General features: G+C 54.1%; 2 protein-coding genes and 1 long non-coding RNA gene across 18 annotated transcripts in view; 1 reads left to right on the forward strand and 2 right to left on the reverse strand.

Annotated features, from left to right (window-relative positions):
* Positions 1-4,755: 4,755 nt before the first annotated feature.
* Myo18a (myosin XVIIIA) overlaps positions 4,756-19,476 on the reverse strand; it is a 109,038-nt gene continuing 94,317 nt past the window's right edge. For 11 of the 16 annotated variants that reach the window (XM_052755885.1, XM_052755883.1, XM_052755882.1 and 8 more), the window contains 5 exons: positions 17,062-17,247; positions 16,545-16,684; positions 15,745-15,789; positions 12,107-12,229; positions 4,756-6,016 (listed from right to left, as the gene is read on the reverse strand). In XM_052755885.1, coding sequence (XP_052611845.1) covers positions 5,872-6,016; positions 12,107-12,229; positions 15,745-15,789; positions 16,545-16,684; positions 17,062-17,247 — 639 coding nt within the window. In that variant the 3' untranslated portion in view covers positions 4,756-5,871. The remainder of the gene's footprint in view (positions 6,017-12,106; positions 12,230-15,744; positions 15,790-16,544; positions 16,685-17,061; positions 17,248-19,476) is intronic. The other 5 variants (XM_052755887.1, XM_052755886.1, XM_052755884.1 and 2 more) reach the window with 1 other exon arrangement.
* On the reverse strand, positions 6,023-12,100 carry LOC128121314 (uncharacterized protein DDB_G0271670-like). The gene is made up of 2 exons (XM_052755892.1): positions 9,398-12,100; positions 6,023-9,183 (listed from the first exon to the last, which is right to left on the reverse strand). Exon 1 carries the CDS (start codon positions 11,114-11,116, stop codon positions 9,725-9,727), a length of 1,392 nt encoding a protein of 463 aa, XP_052611852.1. The 5' UTR covers positions 11,117-12,100; the 3' UTR covers positions 6,023-9,183; positions 9,398-9,724.
* On the forward strand, positions 12,141-13,674 carry LOC128121315 (uncharacterized). Its single transcript, XR_008222147.1, has 2 exons — positions 12,141-12,252; positions 12,437-13,674. It is a non-coding gene; the product is annotated as an uncharacterized LOC128121315 (long non-coding RNA).

Consider the following 19,476-nt stretch of genomic DNA (forward strand, 5'->3'; position numbering starts at 1 on the left):
CCTGCTTGATGGCTAAGTATGTGTCCCTTAGGAAGAGATGCCCCCAGAAGAGCTAAGGTCCATGGAGGCACATCACAAGACTTGTCCTTGGCACAAAACCTTCCAGAGAGTGCCACCCACCAGGGTTACTATGACCTGCTCTACATCATGTAGCAGTACCTAGGGGCCGGACTGTGCCCTCCAGCAAGGGTGCCAACCTGCAACTGATGCAAAGCCCCGGGGTTTAAATGAGACACTGACCTATTTCATCACACACGATTTTATGTGTCTGGCTGCTGGCCGTTGACCTGTCTTTCAAAGACTCACTGTTTCAAAAGCTGTCAGCTCCACCTTTCCCACAGCACCACCTTTTTCCACCTTAACTCCCTTTTTTTAAATTTTATTCCCCACTTTGAAATCCCCTAGCGCCCTCTCTTCCCCAAATGCATTTGCTTCTTCTCCTAATCTAGTCAGATCGTAAATGTGGCACAAAACATATAAAAATTTATTAAAATGTGGAGACTCTTTGACTCTTAAGTCACCTCAAATATAATTTGCCTGAACGGTGTCAAAACTTAATATCCTTTAAAAATTTTTTTTGATAAAACTGTCATAGCTGACTTTTGATATCAAAAGCAAATTCTATCTGCACATATAAGTATTCTACTGGGAGATTTGTGCCACCAACTTCAATCACAAAGCACATAGTCTTTCTGGAATCTCCCTGATGGATATGACCCACCGTAGGAGCAGACACTGAAGAAAACTCAATTTCTCTGTCAAATTCCTTCTAAACAGATCTAGCATCCTTGTTAGCTCCAAAATGGCTATTGCTTTGGATCTCTCTCTTCCCAGATCAAATCTCAAGAATGGTCTGGATTGTTCTGTCATACTGTCCCGAAATTAGATGAAGTGAATATCACTTAAAATATGCACTCAGAGACGTGTGGAACTGTTATTCATATTGTAGGCACAGTGGGAGTGCAGTGCAAATGTGATAATGTATGGGGGGGGGATGCTCTGAAAATTATAAAGAGCAACACAAATGTGAGGTAGGCATTTTATCCTTAAATTGCCAAGAGCGTTTTCTTCCTCAGGCCAGGCTTGCTGAATACCAAGCACATAGCAGCTATGACAGTGGGTCTTCACTTTCCTGCCTCTTCTTTCTTTTTCTGACAAGCCTGGAATGGTTCCAGATGCCTGGCCAGTTGCTGGAACCAAGTAGAGGACTTTGCTTGAAAAGCTGACATCACCTCTTTGAACCTCAGGGACCTGGGGGGAAAGGGGGACAATGACACTTAACAGAATTGTGAGGGATTATGCTGGCCAAGTGCACAAGGACTGGAGACCCAGCAAACTCAGGGCATGGGAGCGATTGCTACCTCCTCACCAAACAGGGAACTGGGAAGCACTCCTGCCACTCACCCCCATCTCCTCCACCCCTATCCACGGTTGCCTCAGCCCCAAGACTTCCAAGAGGCCTTAAAAAGGAGGGAAACTGCTTCCTTGGCCCTCTTGATGCTGAAACCATTAAAAGGGCAATGCCAAATGTGATGAAGAATCCAGAACAATCCAGACCACTCTTGTGATTTGATCTGGGAAGAGACAGCTCCAAAGCACTTGGGAGGCAGTTTGAGGTCAGCCTGGTCTACAGACTGAGTTCCAGGACAGCCAGGACTACACAGAGAGGTCCTGTAACAGGAAAAAAAAAAAAAAAAAAGGCAATGCCATACACAAGGCCCTGTCAACTGCTTGAGACAAAGCCAACATTGCCCTTTTAAAATGTGTGGCTTCTGGGAGCAATATGGGAGGAATCTCCAGGTGGGGTGTGGGGCCAGAGTCTACTGAGCTCTAAAACCAGGGCTGTGGACTTGCAAATAAGATCTGACTATGGTGCAAGCCTTTAATCCCAGCACTTGGGAGGCAGAGGCAGGTGGATCTCTGTGAGTTCGAGGCCAGCTGGTCTACAGAGCGAGATCCAGGACAGGCACCAAAACTCCACCGAGAAACCCTGTCTCGGAAAGACTGGCACCTGCCTGATCTGGCAGAGTGGGGAAGGAAAGAGGGTGATGAGGGACGAGGCCACTGGATGGAAGCCAAACTCAGCCAGACCTTGAGCTTCCCCAGCACCCAGGCCTCCCAGCCCTATGGGTGCCACCTCTGGGTGCCCTGGCTGCAGCAGCGAGCTCTGAACTTAGGAACCAAAAGCTCTTGCTAGCAACACCACTCACTTTACAAATGGGGAAACCGAGGCCAGAAGAGTCAGCCCCTTTTCCAAAGGTTTCGAAGTCGGTAGCCTGTTGGGTTTTGCCACTGTGCCTGAACTCCGACTGAGACAGTGTAATGGCAGCTGCCCCAAAGGCAGAACCGTGGTGCAGGGATGTCCCTGGGCTAGAGGGTTTAGAGAAGACTACAGCCTAGTGAAAGATGAAAGGAGCTGTAGCGGGCGGGGACGGACTAGCAGAGTCCGGTCTGACATGTGCTGCTGTGTAAGAGGTGATGAGTTGTTCCAGGTTCCCGAGAACCGGCTCTGGCTCCCAGGAAATGAAAGGGGAACAGAAGGGGTTAAGGTTAGATTTAAGAGAGCACTTTCTCCCAGGGATGATAATGTGGCCCTTTATTCAGTGACCAAGGCAGGCTGTGAACTCATCCCCTGTCCCTCCCGCTCCTGAGGCCGTTGGGAATCCATCTTCCAGTCCCACACAGCCTGCTTGGAGTGCAGGAAGCAAATGAGGTGGCTGACTTTAAAAAGTCCCCGCCATTCAGGTAGGCGCTCCTTTTCCTAGATGGGCCTCCTGGGCTCCTTGCTGAGCGTGAGGACTGCAGTCATTCAGGCTCTGGGGCCCTGGGGGGAGAACAGCAGTCATGGCATCTCTTGCAACACGCTCCCTGCCAAATTGATTCAAATTGGCTTGGATATGAACATATGATTAAAGGAGCGGCGCGATTCATTTATCAGGAGAGATTAAAGAGCGGCATCTGCGCAGCCTAGCTGGGGGACAATTAAGGAGCAAATCGCTAAGTGTCTGTGCCACCAGGCACGGGGGCCGGGGATGGGGGAAGGACAGCCAGGATAATCTGCCAAGAGGACTCGTGGACAAAGGGAGCAGTTTGGGGGTCACTGCCTGCTGTTGTGGTGTCTGGGAGCTATGGGGGGCCCCCCAGGGCTTTGGTCCCTGCCCTTGCCTCTTATTCATTCAGGGAGAATTGAACGGGACACAGGGCGGCTGCAAGACGGGCACCTGGACTTGGGCTTTGCTTTGTGGACTCACAAGCATCTCGGGGATGAGGGGTACTGTGGGTATTCCGGAACTTGTGGAGTTTTCCAGGTGTGACCCAAATGAAGACATGCTTTGGTGGCCTTCTGGGCCTCAGGGAGTGGGAACCAAGGGAGCTGCCCCTTCATAACCCGGAGCCTACAACCCTAGCCAAGGCTTATGTGGAAGCTTGGAGAAGCATTGGTGGTGGCAGTGCTGTGGCCTCTGGTTTTCCCAGGCGGCTGTGGTATGAGAGCACTGTTCATCCCGCTCTGCCTCAGGACCTTTGTTCTTTCTTTCCCGTGGGTGCCCTGGCAATAACTGCCCACCCATGCAATCATTCTCCTGCAAGCCCTAGCCCCAGATACTGCTTTGAGGCTCCTTCAGTCCACCTTCCCAAGGCATTGTCTTTTCACAGCTCTGAAGCACCTTCTCTGTCCTCCTGCAATATCCCTTGCTCACATCCCCGGAGGACAGGCACCGTGATTTACTCCCCTCGGGCCGGAGGCTGACAAATGGCAGCCAGTGAGGCATATGCTCTGAGTGTCGGATTCCTCACCGGGATTATCCCTGGTCTGAAAGGACCGCGCCCAAACCACAGCAGCTAATAGACAGCTTTCTCAACTGCCGAGTGGATTGAGTAACACACATTTTCTGACTGGAGCAAAAGCCTCCTCGCCCCAAACTGAGTGTGTGGACTCGCTCCTGGGATCCTGGCATTAGGGAGGCTGAGGCAGGAGAAGTGGGAATTGGGGGTCAGCCTGGGCTGCACAGTGAGATTCAACAAACAAATATAACTTCACTTTCGTTGCATTTTCTCTTTGTGGGAGGGCAGGCAGCTTCGTTCTAGAAGATTCCACTTCATAGTTCTCCCCAGCTTTGGTGACTTCCCCTTCTGTTTTCCTCTCTTGACTTTCTGGGTGGCTGACATCACCAGAGCCTGCCCACATACCTCCCCAGACCATTTAACTCCTGTGGGAAATATATCTGGCCATGAGTGTTCGGAGGAGGGAGAGGAGGGGGAGGAGGTCTTTGGTTTCTTGCTCATCTGCAGGAGCTGCCCTATGACTACCACGAAGCACAGCCCAAATGTAGCTGAGGCAGGCAGGCAGGGGCTGAGCACGCATGTGAGGCAGTATTCCCAGCTTATTCAAAGTCCCTGTGGCCAAAAAGGGCTGAGGAACAGAGAAAATACTGCCAAGTTTTGATTAAAAAGTTATCTTTGAAGTGACTAAAGTTTTGAGAAGGATGGGGGAGGGGGGAGATTGAGAGCACAGTGAGCTGCCAACTCCACTAGCCTCAACATAAATGTGGGGCTCTGTCTCCATTAGCCAATCTCCTCACCTATGTCAAGTGACCTGCCAAGGCTCCATGAGTGCCCCTGGTCTGGCTTGGGAGTAGGCCTCCACAGGCCAAGGTGGCTCCTCCATGTCCCCACCAGAATCCCACCTCTAACCCTGCCCTGGGGTCACCCTGGATTTCCCCTGGGCCTGCAAGGAGAGGCAGGGACACACACGGCCAGGAGGGAAGGGGCCTTTTATTTCCTCAATCAGGTCCACAAGCCGAGCACAGCCCGATGTGCTCAAACCAATTGCAGAAGGGAAGGGGCGGCAGACAGGTCCAGCACCAGGCACCACCCATGGGCCCCGAGTCTGGTGGGGTGGACGGGATGAGCTTTATGGGAAGCAGCTGGGATGTCCAGACCACCTGTTGCAGTGTCTGGGGTGAGTGTGTGGGAACAGGGATACGGGCAGAAGAAAGATGGCAAAGGGTTAGGACTCTGGCCTGGTAAACAGACCAGAATATCCACCTTCCATTGTGCCCACCGCAAGGCCTCAGCACCAAATGAGCTGGTTATACCGTGGACTGGAGGAAGGCAGTGCTGGAAGCCGTGGACTGGTGCAGGTGGGAGACGTCAGCTCTTAAATAATTGCTCATTGCACTTAATACTCCAACAAGGCTTGCTAAGCCCAAGCCAGAAGCACCAGGCTGCCATGCCTCCCCACACTACCTCTTAAGAACCAGGGCCCCAGCTCTGCTCACCAGTGCATGAGAAAGGACCTCTGGAGGAGTGAAGATGGAGAGGAGATTCCCAAGGCATCCCACAGGGCCCAGCTGCGACGGCAGCCCCTCCCACTTTCCAGGATGCAGCTGCGTGGAGGTTTGGGTATTTAAATTAAACAGTAAAAAGACAGCAGGCACTGAGAAGAGAAAGCCCTCACCCCAGCAGAGGGAAGGCATTGCTGCTCCCTCCTGACTCTTTCCCATGGGCCCAGCAACTTGGAGTGGTCCAGCAGGTAACCTATCCACCATCCCTGAGCAGGAGGCTGAGATGGAGGTCCACTACTGGCTCTGTGAAGTGCCAGGCCACCTGACATTGTCCAGAATGGCCCGGGGTCGGCGCCAACAGTGTGGCATTTCTGAGGCAGGAGGGCAAGTTCTCCCTGCAGAGAGAGACTCCTCTTTCCCCCACCTCGTCCACGTGGAGCCATCAGACACCCACAGCCTGGAGAGTCCCCCTGACAGAGAGCCGAGATGTTTTCCATGCAGATCGGCAGTCAAGCAGGGGCAGTGGTACCCCTCTATTTCCTGGGAGAGGCTGTGGGGTGGGAGGGCTGTGAGCCACTCCCCCGGGTTAAGCATTGGTCTCTGTCAGCTTGGCCTCTGTGTCGCTGTCACTCAAATAGTTGTGGGAGAGTCGGGGTCTGGAGGTGCTGTCCACAGGGTCATGTTCATCATCTGATGGGTCAGGGGCGAGGGACTTCCAGTGGCTGGTTGGGCTGCAGAGACAAAGGAACAAGGTCAAGGTCAACTACTACTCCCACTCTGGGGCACCAAGGCTCTGTTCCTGCACTTCAAAACCCAAATGTTGCTGGGTCAACGCCCTCCTGGGCTCACCCAGGAGATGCTCAATGTAGAGAAAGGAGCACACGGTTGGCACCTGGAAAGCTTTGAAGATGATCAGGACAGGGAGGCTGGTGGCAGTGGGGACCAGGCTTCTGTGAGCCTAAGAAACAGCCACATGTTCCTGGCTCCTTCCCCTGAGAAGCTGGGACTGAGTCACAGGGGAGGAACCCAGGGATTCAGAGTGCTCAGCTCCCTCCTCTGATGCAGGTAGGCCACAGACCACACAGATTCGAGACTGATTACAACTTGTCTAAGGAGGAAACTCTCAGGCAAGTCACTCTTGACAGGATCTCAGATCTGGACTATTTCCCCTAATCAGGGTTCTGGGCCTGGAAGACTTCTGTCCTTGATCATGGCATTCTCTACTGGAAAAGGAATGGAGACCCAGGACAGAGGCTGGCAAGACCTGTTTCAGGATGGGCCAATGGGAAAAGTCCTTAGCTCCTGGGAGTCTTCATTAGGTCCCTGGCACTGGAGGATGAAGAAGCACTCACTGTCCCCTGGAGGGAGGAGGACCGTGACATCCTACAGGACCTCATCTTGTGGCTCCATCACACTCTCTCTTTCCCAGAGCTTCAGAGCCCCTCCTGTCCCCCGATCACATGCACCACTGGAGAACATCAGCCCAACACAGCTTCACCTCCACTGGTGCCCTGTCCTCATCTGGGGTCCCTGGGGCTGCTGCTGTTGCCCGAGCTGAGTGACAAAGGAACACAGCCCTGCCTCCAGGTCCTCGTAAGGAGTTTCTACAATCGCTAGGCTGGCTATATTCTGAACTAGGAACCCAAGGACAGCCTTTATTTGCTGGTCCTTTTCAAACCTGGCCTTATTCTCCCCAAACCGGAATCTGCACCTCAGCCTTGGGGCACTCTGCCACTAGACAAGAAGAAAACTAGTCCAAACCTGAAGTCTCCTGCTGGCTAGCGGGGGAGGGGAGGAGGGCCTGGGGTATGTAAAGACAGGTCTCCGTGTCCCTGGCGGAAAGGAAGAGCCTGGGAAAATATATGTTCAATTATGCAAAATGGCTCAGCAACGGGGCAGTCCGGTTAATAGTTATCGTATTTCTCATGAATGAATTACCATTTTTAAAGGAATCAGAATAGCACAAAACACACTTAATACAAACTAGACTGAACATAAATGAGTCTTATTCTGATGGGCCAGAAGCACTTAGGGCCTTGCAGCATCTCCAGGACAAAATTATAAAGCTCAATGATAACTGTGCAACACAGAAAAAATGGGGGTCACTGTAGCCCTAGGGTTGTTTGAGTCCTGAGTTAGTGGGACTCAATTGTTGTCTTTTTTTAACACAGCATTTCCATACACCCCGTGCTAAAGGTTTGCTTTCCAGCTAAGGAACTCGGGCTTTGAGGAAAGACAGTGGGGTTACTCTGTGAGCAGAGGGCGTGAGGCAGATGCCAGGGCTGGGGTCCAGATGTAAATGAGGCACAGCCCTGTGTGGGTCTCCAGCCCCGCTTCCCACACCCCAGGCACCCAGGTAAACGCAGTCAGGTTGCTCTAAAGAAGAGGCAGAGGGAACCAGGAACAGGGCAAGCTCTGCCTGGCTGTGGGGCCACAGATCCTTAGCCAGTGTCCTTGTCTGCTGCCACCACCATCAGTAAGCCACCCACTGGGCGCCCGGGGGTGGGGGCAGCTCCCTGTCCCCAGAGCAAGAGTCAGGGCTGGCAATTGGAACATTTTAACTAAATTGTTTAAAAAGCTTTCCTCCCCACACGCCAGCGTCTCCTGCTCTGTGCTGTCACAAACAATTTGGTACACAAGCTAATTCCTGCTGGGAAAGCCCTGGGTGACGCCGCCGCCTTCTGTGTTTGGGAATTCTTCACTGGTCCTTCTCCCCAGGTGAGGCTCTGTCCCCCACCTTTGCACAGCATACCCAGTTCAAAGGCAGTGGGTGCCAGCAATGCCCTCCCCGCACACCCCCTTCACGTTAGTTGGCTGTGTTCTAGCTGGGGACCACTCTGTCAACATGGACTCTAATCCTCAGAGTGACACAGAGTAGGTTTTCAGGACTGGGTGGCTCTCCCTGTAGGCAAAAGCATCTGAGCTGTGGGTGAGAGGAGGCTGACGGAACGGGTTTTCTGTCTTATTCACTGTGAAAGGTGACTGGGAGCTGGAGGGATTCAGTAGGACATCCGCTAGTCACCAGTCAAGTCTGGGATGGCCCAGAAAGACACTGGCTTCCTTCTGGAAAGGGGTACAGAAAGGCCTGGCGGTCTTTAGTTCTAGACCTCCCCTTCCATCCACCAACTGACTTCTCGCCTGTGGTGCGGGGTCCTTAGCAAGGCTGCTAAAAGGAAGCTGAAATTGTAGACCAAATGTTTTGACTATCTTTGCTCCCAATGGAGCTAACAAAGGCCACAAATGCTCCCTGCTCTCCCTGGAGCACTCTGAAACCATCTGCCATGAGAGAAGCGACAGAGCAGTGCTGAGGCCGAGGAGTGCTTTCACCGCTCAGGCCCGAGCTGCCACAAGCCCGGTCTGGATTCAAGCTCTATTTCCTCACTTCCACTCTCAATCACTTCCCCTCCTCCCCTCCCCCATTTCCAAAGGGCCACAGCAACTTCCTCTTGTTCTGTTCCTTGAAGGGACCTTCAACAGACCCCTTTTGGCATAGCCCAATTCACCAGATGACACAAGCATGCTACAGGTGTGTTAGTTCATGCTTCGGGGAAAACGACTGCAGCACCCCAGGTGGCTACAGCCTGAGGATGTGCCTCCTGGGAAGCAGCAAGCATGCCCTGTGAGGGTGCCATGCTGAAAAACACTCCACACCGTCTCACAACAGGGGTGATTCAAAATGTCACCACCCACCAGGGAAACTGGTAACAATGGGATCCCAATGAGTCAGGCTCTGCCTCTCTCCGTGGAAGGTGTGGGCACAAGAGGGAAGAGCCGGGGGAGGCAGGAGAGCAGAGAGGGGGTTGTCACTCAGCAGCTGCTAATTTCTAGTCATTAGAACTTCACAAGATGAGCAAAGCTGAGGTGACGCCCATGTGTGGGCTGAGTGTGGGTGGGAGGGCTAGGGAGGCAGCAGGCATCTCCTGGGGCTGCTGGGGGGTGTGGCACGGTGTAGGCTGCAGCTGGAGATCCATGTTAGGGAGGAAGGCAGCAGAGCAGGGAGCCAAGTGCCTCATCAGAGCTCACAGCCAGTGTGCCATGTCAGTTAATGGCCTTCTCTGGGTCCACCTTGTTGGATGAGAGCTCTGAAATGGGTGCATGCATGCGGGTGACACCTAGGTGTCACCCACATGCTCCGCAGTAAAGGTTAAAGGTGTTAAACAGATCCCATGAGCTCCTGGTAATCTTACTTCCCAGTTGTGTGACCTTGGCAGGTAACTAACTTAACCTCTCTGGGCCTTGACTTTCTATGAAACAGAGCTGATCAGACCTTTGTTAGACAGTCGTAGTGAAGATTAGTTCCAAAAACAACACAGGAGGCTCTCGGAGGCCCGAGAGGGGAGCCTGAGGTGGTGGTTGGAGGGGGCAGGGAGCAGGTTAGTTCTCAGAGGGTGGCACACGCCATGCCGCACTCCACGCCAGGCCGGGCATCACCTACTACGCTAGTCACTCTCTGGCCGGTACAGGTACCGCATCATCAGACTGTCGACCTCCTTCTTGCGCTGCTTCTCTTCCTTCTTTGAGCGCCTGGGCGCTTGCCCGGTTTCCTCCATGTCTGCGGCTGGGCCCCTTTTCACACTGGAGCGGCTGTGGCCCGAGACAGTGGAGCCGCTGGACGACGACGAGGATTCCGACTCGGTCTCTGTTTTCTTCCTTCTTGACTTGGATCTCTTCTTGCTCTTCCGAGAGCGCCCTTTCCTCCGCCGCTTGTGCTCTGAGGAACCTTCCGAGCTGGAGCTGGAGCTGGAGCTGGAGCTGGAGCTGGGGCTCCTCCGTTTGCTCCTGCGCTTGCTCCGGCTTTTGTGGCCACCGCGTGACCCAGAGACATCCACGGCAGAGGCAGAGCGGCGGATGCTGGAGCCCCTTTCTGGGCACTCCAGCTGCGCACTCCGGGCACTCTGGATGCTCTTCCGGTCGTCATCCTCAGAGTCAGGCTCCAGGCTGCTCCGCTTGAAAGGCACAGGTTTGTAGCTCAGAACCTCGTTGATGGCAGCCTCCAGGTCTGGATCCAGGTAGGAGTGGCGGCTGACTGGTGGGACGCTGGAGCCCTCAGTGGCTGAGGCTGAGGCTGAGGCAGAGCCCCGTGGCTGGGGGGGCACAGACAGACTCCGGGCCAGTGACGGGTGGCTGAACTGTGAGGGTGCCTCACTGAGGGCCACGCTGGCTCCATCATCCCACTCATCCAGGCAGCTCTGGCCGAGGGACAGCCGGGAGTCGGGGCTCTCGCGGCCCAGGCCTGAGGCCCTGTGCCAGGAAGGGCTCAGGGTCCTTGACAGGCTGTCGAGCCTGGACGTGCTGCGGCGGGAGCTGGGTGAGCCTGAGAGTGAGAAGCTCAGCGAGGAGCGAGCCCTGTCCTCCCCAGAGCCACGCGTGGCTGAGGAGGCCCGGCTGACTGGGGCGGAGACCGTCGAGGCTCGGTCGAAGTCCGAGCCCCAGCGCTTCTCCAGACCACGGCCAGGGCGGCTCCCGGCCCCTGAGAAGACCGAGCTACAGTCATCCTGTTCCTCGCTCCTCCTGCCCTGGGCCTGGTCGGGTTCCTCCCTGGGGCCCACACGGGCCTTCCTGGGGGGCCTTTCAGGGGAGCTGGCACGCTCACTCAGGGTGGTGAGGAGTGAGTCCTGGTCCCCAGTGCCCCCGATGGAGTCCTTCAGGGTGAGCCTCTTGCGGTAGCTGAGGGAGCTGAGGGCAGAGGCCGGTCTCTCCTCTGGCCCCTTGCCCTCCTTAGGAAGGCTGCTGAGAGCCGTCCTGAGGGGGACGGGAAGCCCAAGAGGAGAGACCCAGAGTGGAAGAATGACAGCAGAGAGAGAGAGACAGAGAGAGAGAGAGAAAGGCATTAACAAAAATAAGGACACAGTGGGAGGGAGGAAGGAGGAGAAACCGCACAGCCCTAGCAAAGCGGTGGCAAGAGCATCCGAGGAAATGAAGCAAAATAATTTGCGTCAGTGAAAATAGCTTCATGGAGAATGTCATGTAAATTAGACTATTGTTCTATTTCATCACTTTTCCCCCTCTAAAACGTTTAGTTCAATTTATTTCATTGTCAACTACCTGGAGCCTCGTGCCACACTGTGGTGAACGGCAGCGGGGCGGGGAAGGAGGCATTATCTGCAATAACAAAATGTTGTTTGGCCGAATAAATTAAACCAATTACAGGGGGCCGCTGGGTGCTAGTGGTGAGGGGCTGGACTTGGGGGAAAAGAAAGAGAGAGATTCTTTTTTCCACTCGGCCTGCCTACGGTCTCTGGAGAGGTGGGGAAGGGAGCAAGGGACTCTGTGTGGGAAGGGGTGCAGGGAGTAGGCCATAACTGGCCAGGGACGGATGCAGAAGTGGGAGCTCTGGCTTCTCCAGGTGGCTGTCTGTATGATCAGAAGACTGTGATTGGCTAGAGAACAGGGGAGCAAGCCCCCAGATCGGCAGGCGAGTCTGGAGGGGTGGGCAGTGAAAAGCATCGGGAAGCAGAGGAAGAGGAGGAGGCAGAAACGCAGCACAGCTCTGGGAACTGTGCCTTTGCGTTGCTGCTCTACGGAGGACAGAGGTCCAGAGCCACTGGGCCGCCCTGTGCGGGCTCCAGGACCCAGAGTCCCCGGTGCCCTACCCAAGTCTTGACTTCAAAGGCACCAACAGGTAGAGGGTTGCTGTACAAGAGCTCACACCCAACCAGGGAACCATTACCTGGCTAAGCAGCTGGCCTTCTGTGTTACTTTCCACAGGCCAGAGGAGCATACACATGGCCTGAGGGAGGCACCCTTGGTGCCAAGATACTGCCCACCCATGACCGGTGCCTGAGATGGCTTTTCCTCCTTGCTCGAGGCCAAGTACTCACCTGGAACTCTTCAAGCTGCCATCATCAGAAGCTGCCTTGGAAGGTCCCTTGTTCTTTGACAGCCAAGACTTGACCCCGTCGACCCGGTCCTCCAGCTCTGAGTCCACATCGGAGTCCCCCTCACTGTTGGGGCGAGGAGCAAAGAGGTAGGCAAGGCTAGGCAGCTGAGGACCGCTGGCCGGGAGGAAAGCAAGAAGGGAGGAGGGTGCACCTTGGGGGGGGGGGATGGAATGCAGGCGGCATGCGCATCGGTGAGTCAGGGAGGGCAGAAAGGTTAGAGTGAGCACGTCACCCCACGTCACCCCACGAGGTGCCCGTCCCTTCCCTCAGCAGACCACACTGGGTGACAGACAGCCACTAAGAAGATCCTGGAAGTGTGGAGGCACCACCCGTTCCTCCAGACATGAGTGACAGGCTAGTCAGCTGGCCGACCAGATGAACATGGTAGGTGGGCCATCTACTTCGCAAGTCTAGCCTAATGGCGCTTGGTTAAAGAGAAGTCTTAGGGCTGACAAGATGATTCAGTGAGTAATAGCACTCGCCACCAAGCCTGAGTTCAATCCCTGGAAGCCATATATATGCTGTAGCACACCCATATCCACATATATACATATATCCACACAATATTGTTTGTATTGCTGGGTAGTGGTGGCTCACACCTTTAATCCCAGCACTCGGGAGGCAGAGGCAGGTGGATCTCTGTGAGTTCAAGACCAGCCTGGTCTACAGAGTGAGTTCCAGGACAGCCAGGGCTACACAGAGAAACCCTGTCTGGAAAAACCAAATAAAACAAATAGGGGTGTGTGTGTGTGTGTGTGTGTGTGTGTGTGTGTGTGTGTGTGTGTGTGTGTGTGTTTTCCTGGGCCCTTCAGCTCCCCCTTGAGGCCCATGTTGCTATTTCTTGTTGAGATGCCTCAGACTGTGGCTACGATTACCACCATTTTCTATGTCTTCATTACAAAAGCAGGGCTGCCAGTCATCATAGGACAGAGGCAGGACCTTCACATGACTTCAGGCTAACTTGAAGGTCTCTTTAGCTGCTAACAATACAAACCTAAGTTAATGAAGCACCAGCCACATCCTAGACCAGCTTGTGGTGTCCCTGGCTTTTAGAAACAGGAAAAAAAGGGGAGAAGAGCAGCACCTTCCCCGAGGGCCTGCTAGTGCTTTCAGGATCTGGGCAGCTCCAGGAAGCCCAGTGGGCTCAGAGAGTCTTCAGGCAGGGCTCTGACTCTCCGGGCTCCTCATCCCTCCCTCGGGCAGCCTCCAGCCCCTGCTCCCCACTGCTACTGCTGGACAGGCTGACCCCAGCACCTGCAAGAAAGTCTCAGAGTCTAATTCTGAGGCTAGAGTCGGGGTGACCCCTCATCAAGCAGTGGGGGCATAGAGATAAATGCTTTGCAAATTCTGCAAAATGTCTGCTCTCTAAGATCCCCTGCTCTGGATAGGCTGAGATTTCTTCTTGATATAAATTTCCTTTCATCTGTGTCAACAGGAGTGGCCTGGTCCTGAATTATGTTCTTGAATAAATAGTCACACAGGCATATGCATGTATACTTACACGCATGCACACACACACACACACACACACACACACACACACACACACACACACATATATCAGAGGAAACCAGAGACCTGGGGACCACAAGAGAGCCTGGCATATGGGGAAGGGGAACAAAGAGGCGTACTTTATGGGCTTCCATCAAATACAGAATTATAACAGGGACGAGGCCTGCCGATGCCCCGGGTAAACAGGAGTTTAGCAGGCAGCCCCCAAACCACTAATGCAAGCTCTGTGCCCATCTGAGCCTGGCAGATTTACTGTGGTGCACGGGTCCCATGGAACGCCAATACCACCTGATTTACACACCCGTGCAAAAAACCTTCCTCTATGGCTTCAGAGCCTGTAATTTATCACCGCCGTTCATAACCATATTGATTGCCTTTAGAAAGGAGGAGCTGTATGCATCGCAAAATCTATGTCTACATGTTAAAAGTGTTTCTGTATAAATCTCCCTTAATACTGCACTGTTTACTGCTTTCATTAAGGTTATGGCAATAACAACTGTATCTCTAAGTAAATCGAAACATTATTTTTCTGCCCGCCTTAGCATGCTCGTTCGATAACTTGGAGCTGCTGAGGAAGGAGCCCCTCTGCCATCAGTGGAGCCTGCTTAGAATTGCACGTTTTCATGCACCTGCTTTGAGTGCACGCTGGTGTGTGTGTGTGTGTGTGTGTGTGTGTGTGTGTGTGTGTGTGTGTGTGTGTGTGTGTGTTGAGTCTGTGTGTGCCCAACTATGGTTCAGAATATGATCTTCAGTGCACATTTTATCAGCCCTCAGAGCTCCTTCTGCCCAAGGATGGCAGGATGGAACACACTGGGGACAGATTGAGGCCCAGAATATGAATTTCCTTCCTTACATTCAGAGCAGTCAGTGGGCTGAGAGGCTGGCCTGCCTGCCCTCACCTTCCTTTTAGTTGCAAGAATCCAGACAATGTTCGGGTTCTCTTCCTTAAATAATCAGGCCCGTAAACAAACTCCAGGGGCAGGCAGGCTCAGGGGGCAGTTGAAATTTTAAATGGTCGGAATTAAACCTCGCGTCAAATACAATTTATGTCCGGGCTCATGTGCTATTAGTTAACTGGGAGCCGAATCACGGGGGAACAAACAAACGGAGACAGGACGGCAGGGGATATTAATTGTGTGTGACAACCGGGCTCCAGCGGCCCTCTATCACTGTTACACACTATTACATTTATCATTAGCTCTCCCGGACTCCTTTGCAGGGCCGCCAGCCCATCCTGGCCAGGGGAGGAGGCCTGCCAGGCAGGAAATTCAGTCCTAGGCTGAAAAAACAACCTCCAGAGCAGCCCTGTCGAATTGGACAGAGGATCAGCAAACCCACCTGAAGGCCTTGCACATCTGCACCGCTTTCCAGCTCCTCCCCTCCCCCCCCCCCCCACACACGCTGGAAAGAGAAAACAGAGCAGGGCAGATGTCCTAGGCTTCCCACCACCTGACAGACATACCAACACAGATAGGTCCCCCCCTCCCACCAGCACGAGCACCACCGCTGCCCGAGGTGCCCCCAGGGAGCAAAGCAAACACAGCAGGCTGCCGCCTTCTCCTGCCACAGCAGAGCTGCCCCACATTAGCTGCCTGAAGGCTTTCTCCATACAAGCAGCTGTGAGATGCCCCTCACCTTCAACCCTCATCTGCCTAAGGAAGGTGACAGGCCTGAAACACGAAACAGACCTATTCCTTGCAGGCAGCTTGCCTTCCAAGAGCCCAAGGATGTATCCTGAACACTGGACCCCTAGAGAGACAGGCCAGGGTGGTGGCCACACTTGGTTCCTAGAGAGGGGAGGCTGGGACTTAGCCAGGCAGATGGAGCCTCATCCTGGCTACCGGGCCCATGAGGGTCAGTCTGGCCTTCTAGGAACACACTTCACAGCCAGCCCGTTCTTCCATTCCAGCCTAAGGACAGTCAGTGGTGTTAGCATGAGAGACCAGCTAGAGAGAGTGTGAAGCTGTGTCTGCGTGCTGCATGCAGCAGGGGCCCGGCAGGAAGCCCTGTGTTAGGGATGGTTAGACACCCGTGGGGAGCAAAGAGCACACGGCTCTGGTCCTCACAGTTTATTCTTTCTTTTCTGATATTTTGTCACCATGTCCTGCAAACTGGAAACAGAAAGGAAATGGTGGGCAAAGGGGCCAGAAGAAGCAGGTGGGGGGTGGGGATCAACGGACAGACTGAGGAGTACCCTCATCCACGCTTCTTTCTTCAGTAAATGAGAGCTCTGGCTGGCTGAGATCAGGCAGAAGTGAGTAACACAATCCTCAGAACCAGGCCCGATCCGCTGCCAGCACTCATCCCAAAGGAGCAAGCTTCCTGGGCTGCCCTGCCCTGCCCTGCCCATATGATGGGACCTGACCCAGAGGTGGCAAGTGGGGATCTCCCGGATCTACCTAGGTCCCAGCCCCACCCCCACACTGCTGGTCCTCTGGATTTGTGACATTCTCCTCAGCCTAGGACTACAAATCTCTTTCCTTCTCCAAAACCATTCCCTGGGTAGGTTTTATGCGGGAAAATCTCTAGCGCGGTAGCAAGGCACCACCGCCCTTAAATCTCTGCTCTCCCTGGAGTGGAGCAGACGCCATCGGAAGTGCAGCTAAACTGGGGGAATAACTCACGGGGAGCAGGCAGCACCAGAGGCTTTGGAAGGCCTGGGAAGGAGAGCTCGGGAGGATGGGAGAGCTTCTAACCGCCCCCCTCCCCAGCATCCTCCGCCTCTCCCATCCGGGTCTAGTACTGAGAGGGTGATTTGGTAGCTTAGCTATGGGATGACAGAGGTTGCAGCTGCCACCTGGGGCCCGATTCCACCATTCAAGAGGGCTTTTGTCCCACCTGAAATGCCAGAGGCTCTACCTCTTACCTGTTGATAAGGTCCTCATTCTCATCGCTCTCCATCTCATCCTCAATGGCGGCTTGCAAGTCCCCAATGCGCTTGAACGCCAGCTTTAGGTCAGCTTGCAAGCTTTGGTTAGCGGCTTCCAGGCTCTCCAGGTCCATTTCCTAGGAGGGGAGTCCAGTGTACAGGAGGGCCACACTGTCCCCTAGCATCTCTGAAGGAGCCTGTAGCAAGTTACTTGCTGCCAGACAGGACCTACCCTGGTGCTCCTTGAAGCCTCCAAAGGCTTCTCTATTCAAGGGCTACTAGGCTGGCTGGGTGGGGGCTTCACCTGATGGAGACTTCTGAGGCCACCCCTGACTCTCTTGCCTGTCCTCGGAACTAAACTGTCCTCCACCCAAACCTAGTGAGGTGAGTGTATATGTAACAGGACTTGGGCACTGAAATGCCCCCCACAGCCCAGGGTGAGGTGGGTATGTACTTAGCAGGACCTGGGGGGTGGGGTGCTCCAGCTTGGGACCCATGAGGAGCAGGACATTACCAGTTCATGCTTCTTGCGGCTGGCCTCAGCTTCCTTCCTGGCAAGCTCGCTCATCTCCTCCTTGGTGTCACGGAGCTGTCTCTGGAGTCTCTTGTTCTGTTCCTTCTCACGGTTCTCAGCAGCAGCACGCTGGTCCCGTTCCTCAGTCAGCTTCTCCATGTTTTCCTTGAGCCGATTGGCCAGGCTCTGGGGGAGCAGGTTGAGAAGGAAGACCAGGAGGTAGGCTGTCAGTCAGGCAGAGGGGCTGTTGGCGGGAAATCTGGCCAAGCGCTCTGGTCCCACTACTTAGTTATGGCTAAGAGATGCAGGAGTTCACTTTTAACTTCTCCCCACCCCTACCCCATCCTTTGTGTCTTCCTGTGTGTAGGAACACGTGTGTAGGCCAGAAGTCAACCTGTATTATTCCTTAGGTGGCATCCATCTTGTCCTTTGAGACACGGTCTCTTATTGAGACCTAGAGCTCACCAATTAGGCTGTCTGTACAGCAAACCTTGGTGATCCAGTGCTGGGATTACAAGCAAGGGCACTACACCTGGCTTTTTTCCTTTATTTTTTCAATTTATTTTTACTTTATGTGCTTTTGGGTTTTGCTTGCACGTATGTTTGTGTAAAGGTGTTGGATCCCTTGGAACTGGAATTACAGGCAGTTGTGAGCTGCCATGTGGCTGCTGGGAATTGAACCCAGATCCCCTGGAAGAACAGCCAGTGCTCTTAACCACTGAGCCATCTCTCCCGCTCCCTACACTTGGCTTTTTATGTAGGTGCTGAGTTAACTCGACCTCAGCTGTGCAGGGTAAGCACTTTACCAACTGATCTGCCCCCTTAGATCTTCGCTGTCTGTCAAAGGGGAAGGGGACACCTGTATCCGCGGTCTTTGCAGGACTAGGGAGGGCAGTAATGAGAAGACCATCTGGAAGAAGAAGGGTTGTGGTCGTTCTTATGACTGCAGAGACTCGGGCAGGCTCTGGGCAGAGGCTGGCCTGTCACATAAGTGTCTCCACGGTCATCAGGGATTTTTTCGGAGATGCTGAACTCAGAAGGTGCAGCCAGTGTTCAGAGGTGACTGGCTACATTGTGAGTGCCTGATTAAGAGACCCATCCAGAGCTATCTCTCTGGGCCTCATGAATCTGTCTCCTTCAGAAAGACGGACATGTCTTCCCTGCCAGGCAGAAGGGTCCTAAGCAGGAAATGATTTGGAGTGGAAGGGAGGGTGAGGGAGGACTGAGTCAGTGTCCAGTCTGGTTCTCCCACTGACTGCCACCCGCCCTGCCCCAGCCTGGTGTGTAGAATGACAGGCGCAGGTTACAGGGTCACTCAGGAGGAGTCTGAACCACAATCCCTTTCTGGGTAGAAGGGAATCTGAGGGCAGAGATCCCAGCCTGAGAGAAAAGTAAGGTGACCAGTGCAGAGGGCGGAGCCGCCACCCACCATCAGTGGCTTCTGCCCCTTGCGGCCACACGAACCCTTTCCTGTGTGTGATATGGGGGCTGAAATGTGACCCACTGCCCTGAGGTCCTGGGGGCAGAAAATAAGCTACTAAGTTCCGGGTAGTTCTGCCTGGTTTTCCATGTTGGGAGTTTTGTCCATACTCCTCTCCTGTGTCCAGGCGGGTAATGCCCTTGACTGCCCACCTGTGTCCATCTCTCTCCTGCAGCCTTCTCTGCTGACAGGGGGACTGATGGGAAGGGGCAACAGAGAAGCTCCTTATCCACCACAATGAACATGTTCCCGGGCAGGCCTGATGGTGTTTGGACAGACGTCCATAAGCTCAGGAGAGCTTCAAGACAAGGCTCCACGTCAACACTCAGACTGGGTTCTGATGGCTCTCTTTACACAGGGAGGGCTGGAGCATGCTGGTTACAGGAGACCCAAAGAGGAAGGGGCCGGGATGGAGGACGGAGAGGCCACTGTGGGGAAGGAGGGATCAAAGCATGATGAAAAGAGGCCAACCAACAGAGGGGGGAGGGCTAAAAGAAAAGAGGGGGGGATGAGGAAAGAAATGAAGACACAGGAAGAGAGTAAGAAAGACAGTGACGGAGGAGAAAGAAAGGAGGAGAGCTGAGCCAGAAAGGGTGGCAAGAGCGAGGGAAGGGGGGACGTAAAAAGGAAGAGGAGAAGAGGAGAGAGCCATGAGAACAGACTTCAGCCCTCAGAGCAGTGGCACCATCCGCTGCATATTTATGACCCTCCCAGAGAGTGAGTGAGGGGGATGGGAGGTGGAGCTCGTGGCAGAGGAAAATATGAAGACGAAAAGCCAAGCTGCTCTGGTCCCTTGGCAGAAAGCAGGCACGGATAAAGAATGTAAAATAGGCAGGCTCTGCGGGGCCCAGAGAGCAGGCCGGGCAGGCGGGAGGGGGGGAGCTCCTGCCCTGTCAGCTGGCCTGGCAGCTTGGCAGAGGACTCTGAGGAGTCCC

Source organism: Peromyscus californicus, unplaced genomic scaffold (genome assembly GCF_007827085.1).
Source record: "Peromyscus californicus insignis strain IS unplaced genomic scaffold, ASM782708v3 Scaffold_3__1_contigs__length_106647218, whole genome shotgun sequence".
Classification (NCBI taxonomy): domain Eukaryota; kingdom Metazoa; phylum Chordata; class Mammalia; order Rodentia; family Cricetidae; genus Peromyscus; species Peromyscus californicus.